Source organism: Nematostella vectensis, chromosome 11, assembly GCF_932526225.1.
Source record: "Nematostella vectensis chromosome 11, jaNemVect1.1, whole genome shotgun sequence".
NCBI lineage: Eukaryota > Metazoa > Cnidaria > Anthozoa > Actiniaria > Edwardsiidae > Nematostella > Nematostella vectensis.
The window spans coordinates 9,565,633-9,591,727 of NC_064044.1; the positions used below are offsets into that span (position 1 = coordinate 9,565,633).

At 39.5% G+C, this 26,095-nt stretch overlaps 2 protein-coding genes across 4 annotated transcripts; one reads left to right on the forward strand and one right to left on the reverse strand.

The window, feature by feature from the left end:
- Positions 1–631: 631 nt before the first annotated feature.
- On the reverse strand, positions 632–25,015 carry LOC5517507 (MAM and LDL-receptor class A domain-containing protein 2). Of its 3 annotated transcripts, XM_048734083.1 has the most exons (20): positions 24,975–25,015; positions 22,986–23,095; positions 22,216–22,325; positions 21,447–21,556; positions 20,678–20,787; positions 16,926–17,045; positions 13,116–13,271; positions 12,884–12,998; positions 12,686–12,798; positions 10,823–10,894; positions 10,311–10,529; positions 9,422–9,595; positions 8,853–9,032; positions 8,123–8,263; positions 6,401–6,663; positions 6,068–6,149; positions 2,012–2,125; positions 1,565–1,675; positions 1,228–1,341; positions 632–733 (listed from the first exon to the last, which is right to left on the reverse strand). In XM_048734083.1, the coding sequence occupies exons 5-20, from the start codon at positions 20,748–20,750 to the stop codon at positions 729–731; spliced, it is 2,052 nt and encodes a 683-aa protein (XP_048590040.1). In that variant the 5' UTR covers positions 20,751–20,787; positions 21,447–21,556; positions 22,216–22,325; positions 22,986–23,095; positions 24,975–25,015; the 3' UTR covers positions 632–728. The 3 variants fall into 3 exon arrangements, with proteins under 3 accessions (XP_048590040.1, XP_032217938.2, XP_048590041.1); XM_032362047.2 differs by lacking the exons at positions 20,678–20,787; positions 21,447–21,556; positions 22,216–22,325; positions 22,986–23,095; positions 24,975–25,015 and adding an exon at positions 18,919–19,144; XM_048734084.1 differs by lacking the exons at positions 20,678–20,787; positions 21,447–21,556; positions 22,216–22,325; positions 22,986–23,095; positions 24,975–25,015 and adding an exon at positions 18,473–18,616.
- On the forward strand, positions 2,564–5,570 carry LOC125573562. Its single transcript, XM_048734085.1, has 2 exons — positions 2,564–3,371; positions 3,604–5,570. Exons 1-2 carry the CDS (start codon positions 2,975–2,977, stop codon positions 4,563–4,565), a joined length of 1,359 nt encoding a protein of 452 aa, XP_048590042.1. The 5' UTR covers positions 2,564–2,974; the 3' UTR covers positions 4,566–5,570.
- Positions 25,016–26,095: the final 1,080 nt, after the last annotated feature.

Here is a 26,095-nt window from a genome sequence, read left to right on the forward strand (position 1 = left end):
TACAGTTTGGTATGGAAGGCTGAGTAGTTTCTCGAACGCTTCGCCGTTAGCCCTTCGTCGGAGACAGTCAACGAATAGCGCTCCAAGGAGGGGCTCGAAAGGTCAGCGAGATCTCACAGTGACGCAAAACATTGTTTACATGCCCAAGGAGACTATCTTTGTAATATACTACACGCTTACATACGCTTGTCTGTAATTTTTATAGTCTAAACTGCGAACTTGATAGTTCATTTTGGTAGGCATTTCAAGAAAAGCGATATATCCCTAAATTACATAAACATTTCTTTTAAAAAGCCAGTCGATCCAATTTGCGTGACGGGTGGTTTTGTAGGCTATGAAAACCCCATGTATGTGAATTAAATCCGCTTGAATCATGCTGAAATTCAATCCATCCTACAATAAAATCGACTCGATTATATTTCTACGATATCAAACAATGCTGGGTAGGTTATATTTTTTAAAATGGGGAATAGGGTTATACAAGAAAAAAATATATAAACTGGTGGGACACAGCCATGGCCATTCCTTTTAAATTTTTGGAAACAAAGAGGGGGGAAAAGGCCCCTGAACCCTATAAGGGCACAGTTATGGTCGTATGTCTATTACACAGATAGAAACAAACAATAAATACTTTAAAGATATGTTATGTTTTATTCAACCCTTATCAAATCAAACAATTTCCTCATTTTTCCAGCTTTTTTTTTCTTAGGAGTTTTCCTCTTCCAGCCTCACACTACAACGAAAAACAAGTAGATTAAACTTGTTGTATAAGCCGCTTTCCACCAATACCTCATCCGAAGAACACCGTGCACTCTTTTATACATACATTCATATCCTCACTTCTTCCTTTAAAAAGGCCAATCACGCCGTCATTTTATGCTCTCGCTCAATGCCCAGTCACACAAATAATTACCATCGGCTGATTTAAGCGAGTAACCAAGATATTCTCAATCGAATATCGTCAATAACGCACCAAACTTAATTTACAGATTGTTATTTTGAAGTTTCCTTGCAAATAAATCGTTCTATTTTCAATGATAACTTATAACATAGGAGTAGTTGATCGACATTCTTTAAGCGCAGTATACTCTTTTGTATACCTTTCATCATACATGACGTAACTTTCATCATACATGAACTCAACACCCCTCCCCTCACCCTCTACCCGAATACAACACCTTCAAATGCTTTTGTGTATTATATTGTCATATCTTTTGTATAGCTCACCGCAGATACGACAGCTTTTTGCGCAGTACTCTTTCATCCATGCTGGATTCCTGCTGCACTCGCCCGCTGTCGCCCACTGTGGGCATTGCACGGTGTCCGCAATGTCCTGGCATACTACATAAGAGAATGATATAAGGAAAGAAACACAGAGAATGACTCAGAGAATCACTTCACTTCTTATGTCAAGCGAGTAACCAAGATATCTATTCATTCAAATATCACCAATAACATATCAGACTTATTAGATTGTTAGTTTCCCGCGATCTAACCGCTGCATTTTCAATGATGAACAATTGACAAAGGCGTGGGTTATTGACATTCCTTGACTGGTTCATACCACAAAAGCCGCAGCTCTTTCCACAGTTTGCTTTCATCCATGCCGCATTCTTGGGGCATTCTCCCGCCTTCGCCCAGAGCGGACACTGGGTAGCGTCGCTATCCGCACACGCTAGAACAAGATGAGACATCAAGAAACAAAGATAATGTTAACTGTTTGTAGGGCAAACAAACCTCGCAAATACATCAGGGGCGGAAGCAAGGGACTTCAAGGAAGGGGGGGGGGGGGGGAAGGGGCATAAATTGTTCTTCCTTTGATTTTCTTATATTTCTATCATGTTATTTTTTAGCCAAATACCTGAAAATAGGAGAGGCCGGGGCCCGCTCGACCCATCCCTAGATCCGCCCTTTTACATCATTTTGATCTTATCACATAAATTGTCTTCTAGTAGGAAAACAATGACAAAGTATGACTGGCAAGGGCTGATCCAAGGACGATGATTCTTACCTGGAGTGCAGATGTTACAGCTGCGCTTGCAGTGTGTTGACATCCAAGCGGAATTCTTCTGACACTCGCCGCTTGCAGCCCATGATGCACAGGGAACAAACTCATCCTGGCAAGCTAAGTAAAGATCGTAAGGATGGACCAAATTTGTCCGGGTGGTTTCCAAAAAAAATAATAAATAACAATCAGAAACAACAATCTAAGGAAAAGAAGATCGCCCCTCCCAGCCAACAACAACCTGATGATGCGCTTGAAAAACATATCTAATAAACTGAGATCCACAAAATGAACGCATTCAATGACATCGTAGTTCAGATCGTGAACTGGAATTGAAGGTCATGCACCAGTGATTATAAAGGGGCAGTGTCACTGTTAGAGCTTTGCAATAGCTCTCCGGCCCGGACACAATTAATTTCAGTCAAATTCTAATATTGACTTATAAGCCTTTGGAACACGTGGGAGACTTAAATTTAAATGAAATGACCACAAACTGTCAATAAACATAGTTTTCAATAAATGTTGCATATTTTTTTAACAAGGCATTGACAGCTTAAGGCGGGGGTCTACCTGAAACTCACTACAGACATCAAAAAAAATTTTTTTCGATAAATATCATATTCGGCTATTCCTTTATCAATTCAATGTTGTCTTACAACTGTCCTGACTCTTTTTCGATAAGCCCGAGCGCTTTTAAAAAGTTGTGTCAAGTTTGAAGATCACGTTGCCATGGCAACGATTACTGTTTCTTTTGAATTCGGCGCATTTTTTCTACTCCAATGGGGCCCAATCGCCATACAAATCTCCTCAAATCTCTCTTGAAACAACTGTCCAGCGGTTGACAGCAAAATACACAACTATTATGGGATATATATGTGCAAAATCCAGCAAAACTTCTAAACTTATCGAACCGCGATCCTCAAAGCTATATACAACTCATATCAACTCTTTAAAAGACCTTGAAAAATAATGGTCGGAGAAAAAGACTCTTCGACGTACCGAAAGAAAAGAAAACGCGTGTTTTACGGCAAGCAAAAACAGGAGCTGAACCGCTCAGACAGAGATGAAAGCTCTCAAACAACTCGTGGCCTCGTCGAAGAACCAGGACCCTCACACTCTCGATCGGCAGATTATACTCCAGATCACAGTGAACAAGCTCCAGCAAGTGCTTCTAGAAAGAAGCTTAGCGACCATGGCTACAATGAAAGCTTTGACGGAGAGTTTTCTTCGGACGATCAAAGCCTTTCAAAATTTGACTCAGACCACGAGGAGGTATCTGGTGATGATGCTGAAGCCTGCGAATATCGAGTCGTGGACTTGGGATGCCTCTCTTCATATCTTTCCGATGTTCATAGATGCGAAGAAGGTGAGTATTTTGAAAAATAACATCATTTTGTTTTCGCTGATAAACTCAATATAGTGATTTAGTTTATATGATTGGTCTCAGATTTGGAAATTACTATATACACAGAATACGTGACCTTATGATTTCTTGAACTCAGCGGGACTGTAAGACTCATATTATAAGTAACAATTATTCTGTTTGAATCAATGGCTGATTCATTAGCTAGCGATTCTAAGTGTTTGTTTTATTGCAGGTAAACTTGAAATAAAAGAAACTACTTCAGCAAGGGCAGGGCTGAAATCCTCTTTCGAGGTTAAGTGCAGTTCCTGTCATGAAACTGAAACTCTGACAACATCAAGTCAAATCCACCAAAGAGGCAAGTCTTTCGATGTCAACCGGCGAGTAGTGTACCACTCCCTGGAAAGTGGAAATGGATATGAGGGACTTGCTTCATTTTGCAGAGTCATGAATATGCCATGCGTTAGCAAAGCAGCATATTACAAACAATTGGACATAATTGTCAATGCTCAGGAAGAGGAGGGAAGACGTGAAATGTGTTCGGCCGCAAAAAGACTGCGTCAGAAGCTGATGGGAGATGATGGCAAGGAGTTTGAGCTTCTTGACGTGGCTGTCAGTTTTGATGGAACCTGGGCCAAGAGAGGCTTCACATCACTCACTGGAGTGGTTTTTGCTATTTCTATAGACACTGGAGAGGTCCTAGACTACCATGTCCTCTCCAAACAATGCCAGACATGTACCATAAACAGAGGCAAAATTTCTGATGATGGAAAGTTTGAGGATTGGATACTAGAACATGTGGCTTCAGGTGCATGTGACATAAACTTTGTTGGAAGTTCTCCTGCCATGGAGGCAGAGGGTGCTGTTGTGCTCTGGAGTAGATCCATGGAACGCTACAACATCAGGTACAAGTGGATGATTTGCGATGGGGACAGTAAATCACACAACTCTGTCCAAGACATTTACGATGAATGTAGGGTGGAAAAATTAGACTGTGTGGGGCACGTGCAAAAAAGGATGGGAAAGCGGTTGCTCCAGTTGAAGAGTAGGAGAAAAGGGAAGCTAGATGATGGCCATACGATTGGTGGCCGTGGCCGCCTCACAGAGGCCAAGATAAAAAAAACTCCAAAAGGAGTATGGTCTGGCAATTCGCCAGAACACTGTGCAAGATACCAATCCCACAGAAAGAGACATTGATGTGGCAGTATATGCGATGAAAAAGAATATAATTGCATCTCTACACCACAATATTGGGGTGCCAGATCTTCAAAAACAGCATCGCTACTGCCCAAAAGGGGCAAATTCCTGGTGTAAGTTCCAACAGGACGAAGCCACCGGTACCTCCAGTTACGACTCAGCAGACTGCTTACCTGAGGTTTTTCTAGAGGTACTGCGGCCAGTATACATGAGCTTGAGTGAGACTGATTTACTGAAGAGATGTGTTCGTGGAAAGACACAGAACCCTAACGAATGTATTAATTCGTTGGTTTGGGCCCGATGCCCAAAACACAAGCACCATGGCCCAAAGGTGGTGCGATTTGCAGCAGCATCTGCTGTCTGCCATTTTCATGGGGGGGCTGCTAGTAGGGAGAAAGTGATGGAGAGTCTTTTGATTCCTGCTGGCAGCCATACAAAGCAGGGATCAGAAAGCGGGTGCAGAAAGCAGACAGGCAAGTGTCTGAAAAGGCAAAGAAGAAAAGACAGGCCACCCAGATGCGCAGAGTACGCAGGGAGGAGGCTCTAAGGAGTGCTGAGGGTGTTACTTACGAGTCTGGAGCATTTTAGCTAAAATATTTTCAAGAACATTGCTTATATGATAAGAAACAGCGTTTTTGTGATTATTGTCAACTTTAAAGGCATTTTCCCGAATTTTTGCTTTTCGGGCTTCAAGAAAAGATATCTCTTCAAGAATTTGTTCAATTGACCTCAAACTTTCAGCATTGATAGATATAACTGAGGTGATTAAAATGAGTTGAGGGATTTCCTCTTTAATTTTTTAAAAGAAAGTTATGGACTGATGAAGTCAATTTTCCTATTATGCAAATTTAAATGACTTCTATTGGCTTATTTTTTGGAATTCCAAAATTTCCTCAACTCATTTTAATTATTAGTGTTCTAGCAATAGTACAATGAAGAAAAATCGAAATTCCATTCAATCTGCAAGGAGTTATTTTTTCTTAAATAAAAACTCTCCTTACTCAACATGTGTCTTTTTGAAAGCCTGGTATCAAATTACATTGTCATATTTCACGGAATAAAATATAAAATCAGAATCGTCATCTCATAACCTTTCCAATGATATATGGTTTGCTATAGTTATGATGAAAACTTTGACAGTTGTGATTTTTTTTGCAACACCACTCAATTTGCTATGAGTTCAGGTAGACCCCCGCCTTAAAGTTCAACTGTTTGTAGACAATTACAAGCCTACAATAAACACTGACTCCAGACATGCGCAGTACCATGACGCTGCTGAAGGCACACACGATGGTCATTTTGGTTATCGTAAATTTGTTATTTGTGGCCTTTAAGCTTTTTTATTTCAAAGTTGACTTGCATTGACAACCAAAAACTAATAGCTTGGCAGTCAACATTTAGTGACGTCTATTTGTAACCTGAGCTGAATTATGACGCCAAAAGTACACTCACATGTAAATCATGACGTCATGTTTGTTCTACTGTGTCTCTAACATACTTACAGCAGAGTCCCGGATCAATATACACGTCATCAATAGCGATGTCGGAATAACCTGTGTTACCAACTTTCGCCTCGATTGTGAGCTGTTAGAGTATAAAAACACGGAGAATGCGTCACAAAACAAGGCACATTTCAGCATATTTAAAAAGGTTTTCGTGGTTTTTCGAATTTAGCCCAACTAGCTATGTTCATCTTGTCCTTGTAAGAATGTGTACAATGTGTGACATAGTGTTTTGTGTTCAGTATTGTTAAAATGACCTGATAATTGCTTATGTTTTATCTTACTCTGTGTAACTAAACACCAAGTCAACCATGCATACAACAGCACAAGCACCTTGTATCTGGTTACAACAGGAGGGTCAATGCTCCCCATTCCAATGATCCATTCCTGTCCTTGATTTCCATACTTGTAGAGAATATTACTGTACCCAGACCCTTCGTAGTCAGCCCTCACGGTCAAGGATCCCACAGTGCTCCCGTACATATTGTAGGCGATTTTGATGCACTGTCCCCCAGCCACGTACGGCATCCAATGGGTGACCAGTTTGGCGCTATCGCCGTTGACGCGAGATGAGGATTCGATGTATAAATAAGAACCTAGAAGACGTTGCATGATCAGAAGAGCAAAGATGATGATAGAAGCACAGGGAACTCCCATTTTAGGCCGATGAATTCGGACTAAAGAAATTTTCTGGCGTGTTTTCTATAGCGTGTAAAAAGAGTTTCATCTCTTGCCTCGTTTTACTAGGTATGTCGTGACACGTAAGCCATTTCGAAGTCGAGAGGGCCGTTAGACCGCTAACCAATGAGAGAGCGCCTGAAAGCTACGGGAGCCTAAGAAGCAGACAAGGGAGCCAGTGCTGAAAAACGCAAGACTAGTTCCAGTACCGCGCGGTTAAACCAGCCTTTTTGTTTTGAAATGGCGGCTTTTTACCGGCGAACTGTCACATTTTGGCGAATGCTAAGAAAACTAGACCAAACCTAAGGCTATAATTTTCTTTATGACTCCCTCACTATCACACAAATCTGTCATCTTTTGTACAGTATGGTTTAAATGCTGTACAGTTAGTCAAATCAGCGACTGAAGTCAGCCTTTCGTACCTTTTCTCGAACGATTCAACACTACGATTGTGCTTGTTTTCGCCAGAGCACGCGCATGCGCATACGTTTTTCAGCACTGTCGACAAGGGATATAAATAAACACATGCAATAAATTTAACATCATTAGAGGCGAGCTCCAATTGAATTCAATTTAGTTCAATACATTTTATTTAATTCCCTGTGCAAAAAGGAAAATTATAAAGGTAAGGATGAGATCATGGTGGTATGGTCTCTGAAACGGACCTGTGTGATATACTTCTTTCCTGTGCAAGTGTTATGGTCCTTGGACGGACCTGTATATAGCGGCCGTTCTTACTTATGCCGTTGGTATGGTACAAAGACGAACCCGTATATATCAGCCGTTATTACCTGTGTCGGTGAGGTATAGTCCTTGGACGGACCCGTATATAGCGGCTGTTCTCCCTTATGCCTGTGGTATGGTCATTAGACGAACGCGTACATATCAGCCGTTACTACCTGTGTCGGTGGTTCGTTCCTTTGGACGGACCGGCCGCTCTCATTTTGTGCCGGCGGTATGGTTCTTATACAAACCAGTGTTACAGTGAACGTTCTTACCTGTGCTATTGGCATGGTCCTCTTAGACGAACCTGTGTATATCGACCGGTTCTTACCTGTGCAAGTGGCATGATACTTAGACGAACCTGTTTATATCGACCGGTTCTTACCTGTGCTAGTGGCATGATACTTAGACGAACCTGTTTATATCGACCGGTTCTTACCTGTGTTAGTGGCATGATCTAGACGAACCGGTGTATATAGACCGTTCTTACCTGTGCTAGTGGCATGTTCCTTAGACGAACCTGTGTATATCGGTGTTCTTATTACCTGTGCTAGTGACATGATACTTAGACGAACCTGTTTTTATCGACCGTTCTCGTTACCTGTGCTAGTGGCATGTTCCTTAGAAGAACCTGTGTATATCTGTCGTTCTTACCTGTTCCGGTAGTATGATCTTTGGACGGACCTGTGTACGCCGTTTGAGTGACACCCGAGTGAATGATCCAATCAATTTCGTCGGAGTGACTGTTGCTCCATATTCCCATTCGGTTATTTTCGAAATCCGTGTCATCAGCACCTGGACATTGAAGGTTTTGATAAGGGGTAGACCATTAAAAAGATTAGGATGGGCTGGTCGAGTGGTAAGGTTTCAGTCGTGCATAATAATTATTATAATTATTTTTTTTTCTTGCCTTGATGACGTGTGTTTTGGGCTGCACTTATTTTTTTCCAGTTTTTTTTTATCGTGTATGAATTTTTTTCTTTACACCCTCCCATTCCCTTTCCTAATAGTCAGTCCAGGATCCGTGATTGGACCAAAATTTACGAGAACAGGGAAATTGTGGAGGTGACTCGTGAAATCGTATTTTCTCGTCGTGACTGTGAAATGGGGAAACCTGACGATTTTTGCGTGAACCGGGAATTGGAAAGCCTTGAAATTTGTGAAACGATTTATCACCGCGCATTTATTGTTATTTTGCTTTTTGCCTTTTTATCTCATATTTTTATCGGCAATAACATAATTCTCCGTGATCCGTGAAATTGCAAAAAAAAAAAAAAAAACGATGTCCGTGATTGCTACCGGCTCAATCTACTAGTTAAGGATGTCACCTTGCAAGAATACACATGACATCAGTTTCTGTAGTAACATATGCATTTTTCCATACCCAGGTGGCATCTTCTTTTGACGCACGTGACACTTTCGCTCGCGTCACCCACACAGTTTTTCCCGCCATTCTTTGGGGCCGGGTTGTTGCAGTTACGTGACCTTTTTTGCGCACCCACATCACACGTGACTGTACAGCTGGTCCAAGCAGACCACGCCCCCCAGTGTCCGTTAACTGGCTCTAAAAGCAAGGGGTGCACATTGCCTCAAATTATTTATTAAATTATCAACTTTACATAAAACTATGTTAGGAAGTCTTTTTCAGGTGTAGATAAAGCGCATGCACACTTGTGTGAAATGTTTCAAATTAAGGCGGCATTGTAACCAGTTGACTTCCGGAGGACAAATGGAAACCTCAACCGACAAGAGACAAAAGAATCTATGAGAATCCGTTCTAATTAACAGGCCATCCTCTCTAAATATCAGTCACATCCTCGAAGAATCTTCAAATAGACACTTATCATCGGAATTGCTGCTTCAAGACTACAGGAAAAAGATCAAAGAGCTCAAGTTATGAAATCATAAGCGATAAAGGCAACCGCTCACAGATTATTTTTTTCAAATGATTACCTGGGCACTCTGTGGTAGGACATTTCACGGTATCTTTCTCGATCCCGTACACGTTCACGTTCCCGCCACACGCGTGCACATTACCGGAGTGGTAGCAATACCGCTGACGAGACTTGTAGCAGTTGTCATCACAGGGTGTGTACGCTGACCAGCTAGACCAGCCGAATTGAATTGCTATGGAAACACAATAACTTTATCACAAATACATTATTTATTAAATGGATGTAAAAATATTTTTTTATTCTTGAAATTAGAATCAGAAAGCGCAAAGAATGCAAAAAAAACCCGCCTTTTTTTATTGAAGAATCGCCTATATTAAGAATGTTTCAATATAACCACCATATAATACAATTTCTAAGGTAGCTGCATCACAGAGGACTTCGAATTGGAAGAGTGAGACTTACATACGATTTGACCAAGTTTTTTTGATACTAGATTTATAACGATAACGTCCTCTTCATATGGGAACTTTTCTCATAATATAAATATAAACTGCGCCCCTTTCTCCCCTTTTCCTTGCCCCTGAAACAAGTTGCATTCTTTTTATTTGCTTTTGATATAACGCTGATTTGCTTGTTTGTTAAAAACAAAAGGTTCCGGTACATGGACAAATTTGAAAAAAGTGTAAACAGGCGCGTACCCAGGATTGGCTGAGGGGAGGGGGGGGGGGGGGGCGCATTCAAAGAGGTCATAGCAAATAGCGTACCCCCCTCCCCTTGTAAGCAATAAAAGAGCAAAAACAGAGGAAAATGGCCTTAATTGTCTGTACGCTGAAATACCTAAAATAAAACATAACCACCAGCAAACAACACATAACAACCACTAAACTGTCCTATTGCCCGTGGTTCCGATTCAAGGGAACCACCCCTTTTCCCGCATTGGTACTTACTTTTGCAGTCGTAGAGAGCGTTGATCTCTATGATGTCTTTGGGACTTAGAATGTTGCCGTTGCTAAACTCCATGTTTGGGTCGTGGATGGCTTCAATGGTAGGATTGCCATTTTTAGTGAACGCTTTTCGGCTGTAGTGCATGATGGACTTGTAGTCGTAATCCATTCCAATGTCATCGATTGTTTGTGATCCATACTTGTCAAACTGGTCCGCAAAACCTGTATTAGAGGGACATATTCAGCCACATTTCGGATACAAATTAAAAAAAATATCCGTTAACAACAAAGTGTTATATTTTCTCTCCCGAATTCAATAATAAAATATAACAACATAGCGTTCCTAAAGTATTAGCCTATTTAACATGGATGATTTCTCACACTTATTATTTTATCTTGCTACGATGATAAAAAAAGATATTAATTGGTATTTGGCAGGGACTCTAAAAAAGTCAATATTATTAGAAAAGTCATATTCATTGCTCTTGGGGATGCATGTTTGTTTGGTGTTTTACCGTCTAGGATGTTTTCCCAGTTGATCCTGACATACTTGTCTCGATCTGATCGAGATTGCTCGTGCCAAAATCCTGGATGAAATAATGCAAAAATGCATTAAGGTACCGTGACTCTTTTGTGTGACACATTGTGATTGTGTCACCGTCGAGTGGTACGGTGTAACATGTAAATATGGTGTTATATGGCGAGGGTCTATTCCTACGCAGGGTGTATTCCAGGGTCGCCATAACAGTGCTAAGCCAATTACAGTGGTCGCTCAAGCAAAAAAAAAAAAAAAAAAACAGAACGATATATACAATTATATTACAACAAGTTAAAAGCAGCAGCGTACGGGGTGGGACAAATTACGTTAAACGTCAAATACGTTACATGACAGACATATAGATTTCCACGTGCGTGGATCATCCGGATTGAGCTATATTTTAGGGCGTCGGCATAGTATTTCATGATAACTTTTTTGAGAGACCTGAAGTTAAGCTACAAGAAGTTGAGCTACAAGAGAGTTTTAAGTCGTTGCCAGGGAGTTCCAGAGTCTAACGGTTCTAAAAGAATGATCTTTGAACAGTCACAGTAATACATTTTCTATAGACAAAAGGGTAACATTCGGGTTACTTCGAGACCTCAAACGGGAACTACGAGCTAGCTGCATTGGGAAAATGTTCGAATTAACCTTTACTAGGCCCGTGGCTTTGGCTTTGCCAATAGCATATTGGCAAGAGGTTTAGGTTAAACTAGGCCTGTATTTATAATTGAAATCGCATGTGAAAGATGTATTTCGTAGCACGTCTCTGGACACGATCAACTGCTGCAAAAGGTCTTTTGATTGGGGGTTCCGCGACATGACGGAAAATCCTGGAAAATTCGCAATTCGAGATAGAGGTAGAAGACACAATTTCTTACAATGGCTATCGGTTCGTTGTATTCCGGACTGATTTTTGAAACACAAATAACGTGAGGCCGAAATGCACATACCCAGATTTTTGCTTTTTAAGATTTTTTTTCCTTGATCATCCTTGCGCTATGTATGAGCTCAGGGACGAAAAGCTTAAATTTCAATGACACTTTAAAAAAAGTCGCATTTTATATTTTGTTTGCTATTACTCACTAAGTACTTAGAGAAGTTTTCCGCCTTATTAGATCTGAAATGAGCTTATTTGAAGCGTTAAGTCATGTTTTTTCGTCATGTCGGGCTCCGCACTTGCGTCGTGTAAAGGTGATGTTACACGCGTCGTTTGCAATATCGTTTTTTTTTCGCGCAACAAACGACGCAACTATTTTCGGTGTACATGTTACATGGATCGTTTTGCAACATCGTTTGCAACATCGTTTGCAACATCACCTTAATACACATTGGTCCGCATGACGTGAGCCGGGTATATTTCTTGGACAATCGTCTTGGAAAACAATGGATTGTGGGATTTGTTGCACAAAAAAAAAACGACGACGTGATGTTACATGGATCGATTTTTTCATAATTCGTCATTTTTTGTTGCAAGATTTTGATCCTGATTTAAAATTCTGCAGCATGCTGCAAAACAAAATGTTGCGTAAAAAACTAGGCGGAAAATCATGTTACAATCGTTTATTCGTGCAGCATGTTGCGCTAAAAATCGATGTTGCAAAAAAACGCTCGTACACCATAGTGACGCGACGCATATTTGTCGCTTGCGGGATAAACGATACTGAAAGGACTTGTGTGACATTTAAAAGTTGTGCGATATGTGGTATGAATGTTGCGTGACAAGCGTGATATTTAAGAGCTGCATGACAAGTGTGAATGTATGACATTTCAAGTTTATATGACGAGCCGCGTCTGTGAGTTTGTAAGTCTGCGTGACGGGAGTGTGTGACACTGTACATACCAACAGCATGGAGCAACTCATGTAAAATGACGCCCACTTGATTGCAGCCTGAACCAAGCGAGAGAGTTTGTGGACCAGTTTGGTAGTACATCTTTCCGATCTTGGAAGAGCACCTGAAAGGTTAACAAGAGAATTGGGTTGAGGGCGGGGCAGGGCAGTGCGGGGCAGGGCAGGGCGGGGCAGGGCAGGGGTACGTACCCGTTCGTGTTAGTTATGTGAATGAAATTAGCCTGACCGCTGTAATGCACAAACTTTAGACACGTGTGACTTTGAAGCTGAACGATGGCGTCAGCGAGGTTTTGTTCTATATGACCTGTGAACGTAGACCATAAGTGTTAGTTCAAATCAATCAATGGCGACGACGACGGTGATGATTATCATGATGATGGCGATGATGGTGATGATTATGATGATTTGACACTTCACTTACTCATATGCGAGGGCACATAAATGGGAATCACACGAGAGGTCCAAAGTGAAGACTTGGAGCGAACAGCATTTCGTTTGTTCCTATTCCTGTTCTTGATCATTCTCTCTTGTTCGGGGTCGAGGATAATGTCCCCTTGATACATCTTTATGTGTTTGTCTGTTTGGACAAGAAAAAAAGAACAATTGATCTTAGTATAGGACTGGCCTATACGATTAAGGGTGTGGTGTTTCTTAAGATAAGTATCATGTCATTATAAAAAAAAAAAATAATAAAAAACTCCAAAATTTCTGGATGACTCAGGCCAAGGTATGCGCGGCTTGAGAATCCTTCGTGGCTTAGTGGAAAAGGAGTTTCTATGGTCTATACAGTATATTTAGGACTTTTGAAGGGAGCCTAAGAACTTAACCAGGGCACAAAACAGATCTGTTCCGCTGCATTTTTTTTTTTTTTTTTTTGCTGGCTAGGATATATTCTGGAAAAAATCGTCCCGAGTCGAACTAGTTGTGCTGGGAATATTATTGGGGCGGTGGAGCGGACGCTTGAGGGAAAAACATCCCGTTATACGGACAATTATTCATGTGCTAAAATGCTTTGTATCACCCGGATATGTAATAATCAACGGGATATGTAACAACAACTAGATTTGTAACAACAACCGGATTTGTAACAGAAATCAACCGGATATGTAAACAAACTAGTCAACCGGATTTGTAACAAAAATCACCCGGATTTGTAACAACGTTTAACAACCGGATTTGTAACAACAATCAACCGGATTTGTAAAAACTAAAGGATTTCGTCAAATCGTTTAAATACAAACTCCATTTATAACACAGGTCAAACATCGTTTGGTCTAAAGTATGTTGGGGGGGACTCTAAGGATGACGTCATCAAAATACCGTTTCGTGCATATCTACTAGCATATACATTGTTAGAAGGTCAAACTTGCTTGACGTGTCCACGCTAGACGACGTCATCAAAACAAAAATAACCTTTATCATCCCACTGAAACCATCCTAGAAGACCAAACTTGTTTGATCATTAATAATGCTTCAAACATTATGGGTGTAAATAAAACGAGGATCCGGACAGACGCGGACTAAGTATTTTACTTATAATAAATAAATATGTAGTAATAATATTTCTCGTGGTCATGGAAGGCAATATGATTGCGTGAAGGCAGCAGTGAGACTGTAGATGTGAATATGAAGCGGGATTATTTTTATGTAGGATATATAGGGCTAACAAGACATTTTTAAGGAATATGATTGTAAACGGATTTGTGTGCGTTGTAAAGAGGATTATTTGGTAGTGGTGACTAGTAAGAAGTGTGGTATAAGGAGGTGAAGAGAGGTATCGAGAGTGTAATATTTGACTGTGATAAGGGAAGATAACAAGAGTGATGGTTGTGTGATGTGTAGTGGTTGAAAGTTGCTGAGCGGAATAAAGTTAGCGCGGAGGGATGCAGCTGGTGAGGTAAAGGAATGTAGTATGATATGACATGTTAATTAAACAAAAATAGAGGTTGATGTTAAACAAATACCAATAACAAAATAGCACGTCTTTGTGCGAGGCAGGGAAATAATGCTGAGAAAAGGTGAACTGTGTGAAACGTCAAAAGGGAGAAGGTAGAAATAAGAAAAGAAGTGGAAAGCTAGCTGTTTGGGACGAGGTCTGGCGGCTCGGTGACAGGAGACTTCACATGGGTAAACCCTAATGAAAAAGCACCACATCGTGGCAGGACAAGGGTAAGGATGTAAGGAAACGGTGAACTAAGTGTGGTGGAAAAGGAAAAAGGTTTCTGTTTTTATCCCCTCTGTCTATCCCTCCCCCTATACGCTTACGGTACGATACGGTTTAATTAAAATTAAAAATTGGTCACCTATTATAGGCACGCTTACGTTCACAATAAAACACGTCTTATCAACCAATAGGCGGGGGTGGCACGAAACGCCATACGATAGAAATTATAAGATTGATATTTATACAGAAGCATAGATGTATTAATTGAAGAGTCATGTTTGTGAATCAAAATCATAGAGACTGTGTGTGTTAATTTTAACCCCTTCCCATTTGGGAACATTCCAGTACCCCGTTTAGTTTATCCGACAGCCAGCATTTTAAGAATAAATAAATGAATGAATAAATAAATATCGAACAGCGAGCATTTTAAAAATGAATACGAGTGTGGCTGAAAACTGCGAGCACAATCCAAATTTCGGGGGACGGTTTGCAGGCCCTTCCTGTTTCAATGAAATGATATAAGTAATTTCCATGATGTCATCGATGACGTCACGTCACGTGACTTCGCCAGTTCCCCCCCCCCCCCCCCCCCTTGCCAGCATGGACACGTCAACCAAGTTTGGTCCCCTAGGACTGTTACAGTGATATGATATAGGTATTTTTGTTATTGATGACGTCGTCAATGACGTCACGCCACGTGACTGCCAGTGCACCCACCCTTACCTCCATAGACAGGATAACTAAATTTGACTTTCTAACAATGTATCTGCTAAAAGATATGCACCGAACGGTATTTTGATAACATTATTGTTAGAGTCCCCCCCGACATACTTAACCAACGATGTTTGACCTGTGTTATAAATGTCATAATGAGTTTGTATCCAAACGATTTGACGAAATCCTTAGGTTGTTACAAATCCGGTTGATAGTTGTTACATATCTGGTTGATTGTTGTTACAAATCCGGTTGTTGTTACATATCTGGTTGATTGTTGTTACAAATACGGTTGTTGTTACATATCTGGTTGATTGTTGTTACAAATACGGTTGTTGTTACATATCTGGTTGATTGTTGTTACAAATACGGTTGTTGTTACATATCTGGTTGATTGTTGTTACAAATACGGTTGTTGTTACATATCTGGTTGATTGTTGTTACAAATACGGTTGTTGTTACATATCTGGTTGATTGTTGTTACAAATACGGTTGTTGTTACATATCTGGTTGATTGTTGTTACAAATACGGTTGTTGTTACATATCTGGTTGATTGTTGTTACAAATACGGTTGTTGTTACATATCTGGTTGATTGTTGTTACAAATAAGGTTGTTGTTACATATCTGGTTGATTGTTGTTACAAATACGGTTGTTGTTATATATCTGGTTGATTGTTGTTACAAATACGGTTGTTGTTACATATCTGGTTGATTGTTGTTACAAATACGGTTGTTGTTACATATCTGGTTGATTGTTGTTACAAATACGGTTGTTGTTACATATCTGGTTGATTGTTGTTACAAATACGGTTGTTGTTACATATCTGGTTGATTGTTGTTACAAATACGGTTGTTGTTACATATTCGGATGATACATGCCTAGCCACTACTGGCTGGAGTAAAAAAAAAAAAAAACACACACACAAAAAAAAACATCATAACCAATGTATGTTTGCTGGGGAGAAAAGAAAGGTCCCACCTGGGAAAAAAGGAACATATCATTTTTTTTTTTTTTTTTAACCAGCAACTTATAAAATGGGTATTTACGGCATCAGAACATATTCAAACGACGAAATATACCATTTTAACGTGTTTCGGGAAGAAATACTCGTTATTTTGTGAAGGGAGGGGGGGGGGGGGGGGGGGGGGGTCCTCCTCCTGGCTACGCCCGTGGAGTGATTAATGTAAGCCAGGGTATATTAGCGTACAGCTAACTATCGCCCTTTATTCTTTTCTCTCTTTTGGACTCAGATGATATTAAAAATGGCATACCGTCACCTACTTTCATTGTTTTTCTTTTCTCTCTTTTGAACTCAGATGATATTATAAAAAATGGCATACCGTCACCTACTTTCATTGTTTTTCTCGATCTCTCCAAACACGTTTGTCGGTGTGCTTTCTTGTTTCGATTCCCGCCTCTTCGCGTGAGCTGCATTGACTGCAAGAATCCGGTCATGCACGGTATCATACCCTGTAGATGAGAATTATATATCAGACCATCCTCATAAATCACCACATCTTTTAGATTAAACTAGCTATGATGTAACCAGGTGATATTTTCCAGGCTCAGATATTAAAGCGGCATTGTGTAGTTTCAGTAAATATTCCTCCCCCCCCCCCCCCCATTGAGGGGATTGGAAATTCCGGGGGGTGTTGGGTTCCTGATCCCAGGAATTTCCAGAGGGGAGGGGGTGTAAAATGCCCTTTTTCCTTAACAGTTGCTTTTTTTTTTCCAGGGAAATGGAAATTCCAGAGGGGTGGGGGTCATACCTCCCACATCAAGAAATTTTAGCCAACAGTTGTATTTTTTTTCAAACGCGGTCACTCCCATATAAGGAAACTAATACATTTCTCATTTGGAAAAAACTGCATTATTCTTGTAATTGTAAAGGTTGCCGTACCGCAGGTGCTTTATGACTTGTAATCAGAAGAGAGGAACAGTGACTGTGACCATTTTTAGTCAATGAAGAAAGTCTTTGAAAAGAATCTAAGATTGATCGGTACCAGATTCCCAAAACGACAATGTTTTCTTCATATGGACAATACCCCTCAATAGGAGGGGTATGGACGATATTTTCTGGAACTACACATTGACAGGCTATCCGCTCTAAATTATCAGTCACCTCCTAACAGAAACTTCCAATAGACACTCTTCTTTCACAATTTAAAAATATTTTTATTGTTTTCATCGGAGATGGTTAAGTAATCGACCGGAAGTAAACTGGTGACAATGCGGCTTTACATGGGAACAGTTGCCTCAGTTTGGAGAAGGGAAGGACTCGCGGGCAGAATAAGCCAGATGGCGGCCGCCTTTTTGGGAGATAACGAAAACACTGGGTAAACATGGCGAAAAAACGCCGGTTTGAAGGACGTAGGAGGGCCAGCCGACACGACTTTGAGGGTGGATCCAATTTTTGTTTATATACATCTGATTCAAAACGTTGTCAAACCAAAAGAGAATTATTATGGATTTTACCATAAAGGCCATATAAAAATATTATCGTTTCCTGGTTTCTGGTCGCCCAACTAGAATTTGTGACGCGTACAATTCTTATTAATCTTTATTTATCTTATCTAATTTTCGCTGTCTTTCTCTTGGGCAAGAAATGACAAAAGTAAGATCTCACCCCCCCCCCCCCCTTCCCCCCCCCAACCCCCCTCGGGAAACCCCCTCACTGCAGAAGAATTGCCTTATTGTATGAGCCTTTCTCACCCGCCTAAAATGTTATTCTCGAAGTAGCCAAAGATAGGGCCGCCAGAATGGTCTTTGGCGAGCACTTGCGAGAAAAAGCAAAACTGATGCTGCATGCGTCATCTGACTACTTCTCACGCTTTTTTTCTTCTCAAAAAGGATAATACCAGTTTTAATTAAAGGTAGTAGAATGGTCATTTACTCACACCAACGCTGTAATGAATCCTATGGATGACCATTTATCTAAACCAAGATACAGACTAATTGAGCTTGGTTACCTTAGGACGTCTTGGTTCTAAGTACTAAAGACACCTAAACTAATACGTCAAACTTTGTTGGTTTTAGGTCACTGTTTTTTCCCCTTTTTTCTACTATTATGGATGGCACCAAAATGCTCTTATTCTTATAAAAGATAAATCTAAAGTTTGCGCCAAATTGAGGGATAAGTTTAGACATTCACAGTGACGGCAAAGGAAAGTTTCACTTTTATTTACTGCGCGCGAAAAGTAACAGAATATATATATATATATATATATATATATTCAAATTGCAAATCCCACAAAACTGAGACAAGCAATGCCTCCAAAAAAAGTGAATGATACTTTTTACATAAAGGCAACATTCATTTACATAAAAACCGGGAAAAACATACCTTTTTCTAATGGAATACCAACGCCTGCTCCAATAAAAACAAGTGTACCAAACACAACGAGTATTGTCAGCATTTTTTGTTCCCAAGATATAAGCCAAGATATAAGCCCCGTTGAACCTGATTTATTGAAGCAGAATGCTTTGAAGTCGGCTGTTAAGCTTTTTCAATCATATAACATCTAACATCTGCTTATTGACAAAGGGATGGAGCAACAAGACGAGCTAATCAAAACACTTGATTAACCTATTGTTGGAAAAAGTGCTGTTCCAATAAACGAAAATGTACAAACAAGCTACACTAATCTTTGCTAGCATGAATCACGGGAATTAGGGTACTTTGTCAGCGATTTCTTAATAAAAAAAAAAAAATGCATTCCCAATTTGTGTTGAATATTGTATCCAGCGAATAAAATATCTCTAACCTTTGTCCGAAATGTCTCCTGCCTCGATTCAACGAGATCCTTTCTAGTTATATTTTGATTTCTTTTGTCTAAAAACCTACGCGATCGTGGGTTCTATATAAAATAGGGAGTGAAACAACGCTCGATTCCATTGTTCGAAAACCTGCCTAGTTACGGCCAATTTTGTGATGTTGGTATGAGACATGATTGCTGAGGTGACAGCTCACTTTCTCTTTGAACTTATATCTCGCCGCCGCCGCCGGCACGCGACTCTATTTTTACAATGCTTCACGGACCGTTGCGTTTCTCAGGTGGTTGCTTGTCTGTTTGAACGCTCACCTAATATGACTGCTGTATGCCTCTAGTGATGTGCTTCGTTTAATACCCCTTGACACCATGTATAATTTTTGTATCTAATTTTCAATTTCGGTTCTGAATTTTGTTTTGCACCCCCCCCCCCCCCCTTTTCTATCCCACCCTCCTTCGAATAATACGTGTATTTTTTCATCTGACAGTAGGAAACATGTAAGTTAATCTGACGGTTTGCTGTTTTAACAAAGGTTGGTCAATAAACCTTTTTTGCACTAATTAGCACTTATAAAACGCTGCTGCAAAGTTCACAAGACGGCAACGCTAAATACATATTCAACCTTCAGGTTGCCTAGAAACGAAAAAAAGACTAAATTATCTATTCATTCACTCAATCATAAATGTCTGTAAATTGGCGAAAAAAAAGACATTGAAAATAACCAAGGGCTGTAGGATAGTAAGAGCAGAGGATTCATCTGTCACGGTGACTATCCTGCAGCCCCTGACTAACGAAACCTAAGGAATAAATAATAGTCTTGTCAGTGCGGTACACGTTACCGTGGTTACCATCACAGCTTATGAAGTAACCAATGAAATGAGAGTTAAATATTATGTTATTAACATTAAATTCAGTGTACATCAGAGCACGACGGAATCTTACTTGTGAGCTTTGTGTCAATCAAAACAGTGACCCTTGGATGCTGATTGGCCAACTTTATATAAACCCTGTCTTGGTGGCCAATAGTAAGGCCCGTTGCATTATGGACACGAACTTCAAACATATGGTCGCTTATGTGAAGCTCAAATCATAAAAAAAGGAAACGCTGTATGCCAACGGCTAATGACAAGTAATAAGTCATGTAGGATCGACTGTTGGTAATAAGGATGATGAGGGTGGAACTGTAAAAGCACAACCAAGCTGTTTATTAGTGTAAAAATATCCAAATTGCAAATCCCACAAAACTGAGACAAGCAATGCGTTTCAAAAAAGTAAATTATACTTTTTACATAAAGGCAACATTCATTTACATAAAAACCGGGAAAACATACCTTTTTCTAATGGAATACCAACGCCTGCTCCAATGAAAACAAGTGTACCAAACACGACGAGTATTGTCAGCATTTTTTGTTGCCAAGACCAGATATAAGCCCTGTTGAACCTGGTTTCATGAAGCAGAATGCTTTGAAGTCGGCTGTTAAGCTTTTTCAATCATATAACATTTGCTTATTGACAAAGGGGTGGAACAACAAGACGAGCTAATCAAAACACTTGATTAACCTATTGTTGGAAAAAGTGCTGTTCCAATAAATGAAAATGTACGTTACCGTGGTTACCATCACAGCTTATAAAGTAACCAATGAAATGCGAGTAAAATATTATGTTATTAACATTAAATTCAGTGTACAACAGAGCACGACGGAATCTTACTTGTGAGCTTTGTGTCAATCAAAACAGTGACCCTTGGATGCTGATTGGCCAACTTTATATAAACCCTGTCTTGGTGGCCAATAGTAAGGCCCGTTGCATTATGGACACGAACTTCAAACATATGGTCGCTTATGTGAAGCTCAAATCATAAAAAAAAGGAAACGCTGTATGCCAACGGCTAATGACAAGTAATAAGTCATGTAGGATCGACTGTTGGTAATAAGGATGATGAGGGTGGAACCGTAAAAGCACAACCAAGCTGTTTATTAGTGTAAAAATATCCAAATTGCAAATCCCACAAAACTGAGACAAGCAATGCGTTTCAAAAAAGTAAATTGTACTTTTTACATAAAGGCAACATTCATTTACATAAAAACAGGGAAAACATACCTTTTTCTAATGGAATACCAACGCCTGCTCCAATGAAAACAAGTGTACCAAACACGACGAGTATTGTCAGCATTTTTTGTTGCCAAGACCAGATATAAGCCCTGTTGAACCTGGTTTCATGAAGCAGAATGCTTTGAAGTCGGCTGTTAAGCTTTTTCAATCATATAACATTTGCTTATTGACAAAGGGGTGGAACAACAAGACGAGCTAATCAAAACACTTGATTAACCTATTGTTGGAAAAAGTGCTGTTCCAATAAACGAAAATGTACGTTACCGTGGTTACCATCACAGCTTATAAAGTAACCAATGAAATGCGAGTAAAATATTATGTTATTAACATTAAATTCAGTGTACAACAGAGCACGACGGAATCTTACTTGTGAGCTTTGTGTCAATCAAAACAGTGACCCTTGGATGCTGATTGGCCAACTTTATATAAACCCTGTCTTGGTGGCCAATAGTAAGGCCCGTTGCATTATGGACACGAACTTCAAACATATGGTCGCTTATGTGAAGCTCAAATCATAAAAAAAAGGAAACGCTGTATGCCAACGGCTAATGACAAGTAATAAGTCATGTAGGATCGACTGTTGGTAATAAGGATGATGAGGGTGGAACCGTAAAAGCACAACCAAGCTGTTTATTAGTGTAAAAATATCCAAATTGCAAATCCCACAAAACTGAGACAAGCAATGCGTTTCAAAAAAGTAAATTGTACTTTTTACATAAAGGCAACATTCATTTACATAAAAACAGGGAAAACATACCTTTTTCTAATGGAATACCAACGCCTGCTCCAATGAAAACAAGTGTACCAAACACGACGAGTATTGTCAGCATTTTTTGTTGCCAAGACCAGATATAAGCCCTGTTGAACCTGGTTTCATGAAGCAGAATGCTTTGAAGTCGGCTGTTAAGCTTTTTCAATCATATAACATTTGCTTATTGACAAAGGGGTGGAACAACAAGACGAGCTAATCAAAACACTTGATTAACCTATTGTTGGAAAAAGTGCTGTTCCAATAAACGAAAATGTACGTTACCGTGGTTACCATCACAGTTTATAAAGTAACCAATGAAATGCGAGTAAAATATTATGTTATTAACATTAAATTCAGTGTAAATCAGAGCACGACGGAATCTTACTTGTGAGCTTTGTGTCAATCAAAACAGTGACCCTTGGATGCTGATTGGCCAACTTTATATAAACCCTGTCTTTGTGGCCAATAGTAAGGCCCGTTGCATTATGGACACGAACTTCAAACATATGGTCGCTTATGTGAAGCTCAAATCATAAAAAAAAGGAAACGCTGTATGCCAACGGCTAATGACAAGTAATAAGTCATGTAGGATCGACTGTTGGTAATAAGGATGATGAGGGTGGAACTGTAAAAGCACAACCAAGCTGTTTATTAGTGTAAAAATATCCAAATTGCAAATCCCACAAAACTGAGACAAGCAATGCGTTTCAAAAAAGTAAATTATACTTTTTACATAAAGGCAACATTCATTTACATAAAAACCGGGAAAAACATACCTTTTTCTAATGGAATACCAACGCCTGCTCCAATGAAAACAAGTGTACCAAACACGACGAGTATTGTCAGCATTTTTTGTTGCCAAGACCAGATATAAGCCCTGTTAAACCTGGTTTATTGAAGCAGAATGCTTTGAAGTCGGCTGTTAAGCTTTTTCAATCATATAACATTTGCTTATTGACAAAGGGGTGGAACAACAAGACGAGCTAATCAAAACACTTGATTAACCTATTGTTGGAAAAAGTCTGTTCCAATAAACGAAAATGTACGTTACCGTGGTTACCATCACAGCTTATGAAGTAACCAATGAAATGAGAGTAAAATATTATGTTATTAACATAAAATTCAGTGTACATCAGAGCACGACGGAATCTTACTTGTGAGCTTTGTGTCAATCAAAACAGTGACCCTTGGATGCTCTACATCTACATCTACATTGTTAATCCTCAAAGGGGTTACCATCACTGTGGATATAAATTAATTGTATAAATAAATACATTAATTAATTAATTAACTAAAATAAATAAAAAGGAATTAAAAAAAAATTAAAAATAAAAAAATAATAATAAAAACATAGAATAAAATAAAAATAAAAAAACATAAAATAAAATAATAATAGAAATAATAATAATAATAATAATAAATAAAAAATAAATAATAATACAAATAATAATAAGGCAGAATAAAAAAAAAGATTAAATAAAGTAAAAAGATAAAAATCGTTTAAACAGCATTATTGGTATTAATATAATTTTATTGATTTAATTTAATTTTATTCGTTCTCTAAAAATATCTGCACTAGTGGAATCCAGGGTAAGGCGGGGCAGCTTGTTCCATTCTTTTATTGTCCTACAAAAAAACGAGTTCTTATAAGCTTCTGTTCTTGGACATAACTCAATAAATTTATCTGGATGAGAGCTGCGTAATTGGCGGGTGCGTCTATCAATATTGTCTGGTATCTCAAGTGCTGATTTTTTGTTAACAGCCTTGTAAAATAATGTAAGCCTGGCATCCTGGCGCCTTTTAGAGAGATGGGGCCACTCCAAATCGTTTAGGATGTTTGTGACTGTGCCAGGAGTCCTATCCCAGCAATTTTTAACAAAACGACCCGCCCTCCTTTGAACCTTCTCAATCTGTTTGACGTGTTTCTTCAACCATGGATCCCAGGCAGAGCTGGCATACTCTAAGTGTGGAAGAACGAGCGATTTATAAGCAGCTTCCTTAATGTTCTCTGGGCAGTTGCTTAGGTTGCGCCTAAGAAAACCTAAGGTCTGGTTGGCTTTGAACACTTTGTTGTTTATATGCCAGCTCCAATCAAGTGTGTTCGAGAGCTCGACGCCTAGGTATGGATGGTGTTCAACTGGTTTAAGGATGTGGTTCATCAATGTGTAGTTAAATACTATAGGTTCCCTATTTCTCGTGACTCTCATGACAAAACATTTTGTTGGGTTAAAGGACATTAGCCATTTCTCTGCCCATTTCTCGATGGAGGTAAGATCAGACTGGAGCTGATGTGCATCAGAAGTTGCCTCGATGACACTGTATAAAAGAGTATCATCAGCAAACAATCTTATGGTAGAAGATTTACAATCATTGCCGATGTCATTTATGTAGAGTAAAAACATCAGTAGAGTAATGCTGATTGGCCAACTTTATATAAACCCTGTCTTTGTGACCAATAGTAAGGCCCGTTGCATTATGGACACGAACTTCAAACATATGGTCGCTTATGTGATGCTCAAATCATAAAAAAAAGAAAACGCTGTATGCCAACGGCTAATGACAGGTAATAAGTCATGTAGGATCTACTGTTGGTAATAAGGATGATGAGGGTGGAACTGTAAAAGCACAACCAAGCTGTTTATTAGTGTAAAAATATCCAAATTGCAAATCCCACAAAACTGAGACAAGCAATGCGTTTCAAAAAAGTAAATTATACTTTTTACATAAAGGCAACATTCATTTACATAAAAACCGGGAAAACATACCTTTTTCTAATGGAATACCAACGCCTGCTCCAATGAAAACAAGTGTACCAAACACAACGAGTATTGTCAGCATTTTTTTGTTGCCAAGACAAAATATAAGCCCTGTTGAACCTGGTTTATTGAAGCAGAATGCTTTGAAGTTTTCAATCATATAACATTTGCTTATTGACAAAGGGGTGGAACAACAAGACGAGCTAATCAAAACAGTTGATTAACCTATTGTTGGAAAAAGTGCTGTTCCAATAAACGCAAATGTACGTTACCGTGGTTACCATCACAGCTTATGAAGTAACCAATGAAATGAGAGTAAAATATTATGTTATTAACATTAAATTCAGTGTACATCAGAGCACGACGGGATCTTACTTGTGAGCTTTGTGTCAATCAAAACAGTGTGATTTGTAGTTTATTATAAGACTTCCATTCTAAGCCAGTATTGGACCTTGACGTGACGTATACGAACTACTGGATCTGTAGTTTACGATAACACTTCCATGCTAAGCCAGTATTGGACCTTGACGTGACGTATACTAACTACGGGATTTGTAGTTTACGATAAGACTTCCATTCTAAGCCAGTATTGGACCTTGACGTGACGTATACGAACTACTGGATCTGTAGTTTACGATAACACCTCCATGCTAAGCCAGTATTGGACATTGACGTGACGTATACTAACTACTGGATTTGTAGTTTACGATAACACTTCCATGCTAAGCCAGTATTGGACCTTGACGTGACGTATACTAACTACTGGATTTGTAGTTTACGATAACACTTCCATTCTAAGCCAGTATTGGACCTTGACGTGACGTATAAAAACTACTGGATCTGTAGTTTACGATAACACTTCCATTCTAAGCCAGTATTGGACCTTGACGTTACGTATACTAACTACTGGATTTGTAGTTTACGATAAGCCATGCTAAGCCAGTATTGGACCTTGACGTGACGTATACTAACCACAGTATCTGCCGCTTACTATAACACTTGCATGCTAGGCCAGTTAAGGGCCTTGACGTGACGTATACTAACTACAGGATCTGCCGCTTACGATAAGACTTCATGCTAAGCCAGTATTGGACCTTGACGTGACGTATACTAACTACTGGATCTGTAGT

What these genes read in the sequence shown, in the direction of transcription:
- LOC125573562 (XM_048734085.1), top strand. Translation starts at nt 2,975, where the DNA reads ATGGTCGGAGAAAAAGACTCTTCGACGTACCGAAAGAAAAGAAAACGC. An exon ending in TGTTCATAGATGCGAAGAAG is followed by an intron (nt 3,372 to 3,603) that starts GTGAGTATTTTG and finishes GTTTTATTGCAG; the next exon opens with GTAAACTTGAAATAAAAGAA.
- LOC5517507 (XM_048734083.1), bottom strand. Translation starts at nt 20,750, where the DNA reads ATGCTGACAATACTCGTCGTGTTTGGTACACTTGTTTTCATTGGAGCA. An exon ending in TGAGTTGCTCCATGCTGTTG is followed by an intron (nt 10,895 to 12,685) that starts GTATGTACAGTG and finishes TATTTCATCCAG; the next exon opens with GATTTTGGCACGAGCAATCT. An exon ending in CTGTAACATCTGCACTCCAG is followed by an intron (nt 1,676 to 2,011) that starts GTAAGAATCATC and finishes ATCTTGTTCTAG; the next exon opens with CGTGTGCGGATAGCGACGCT.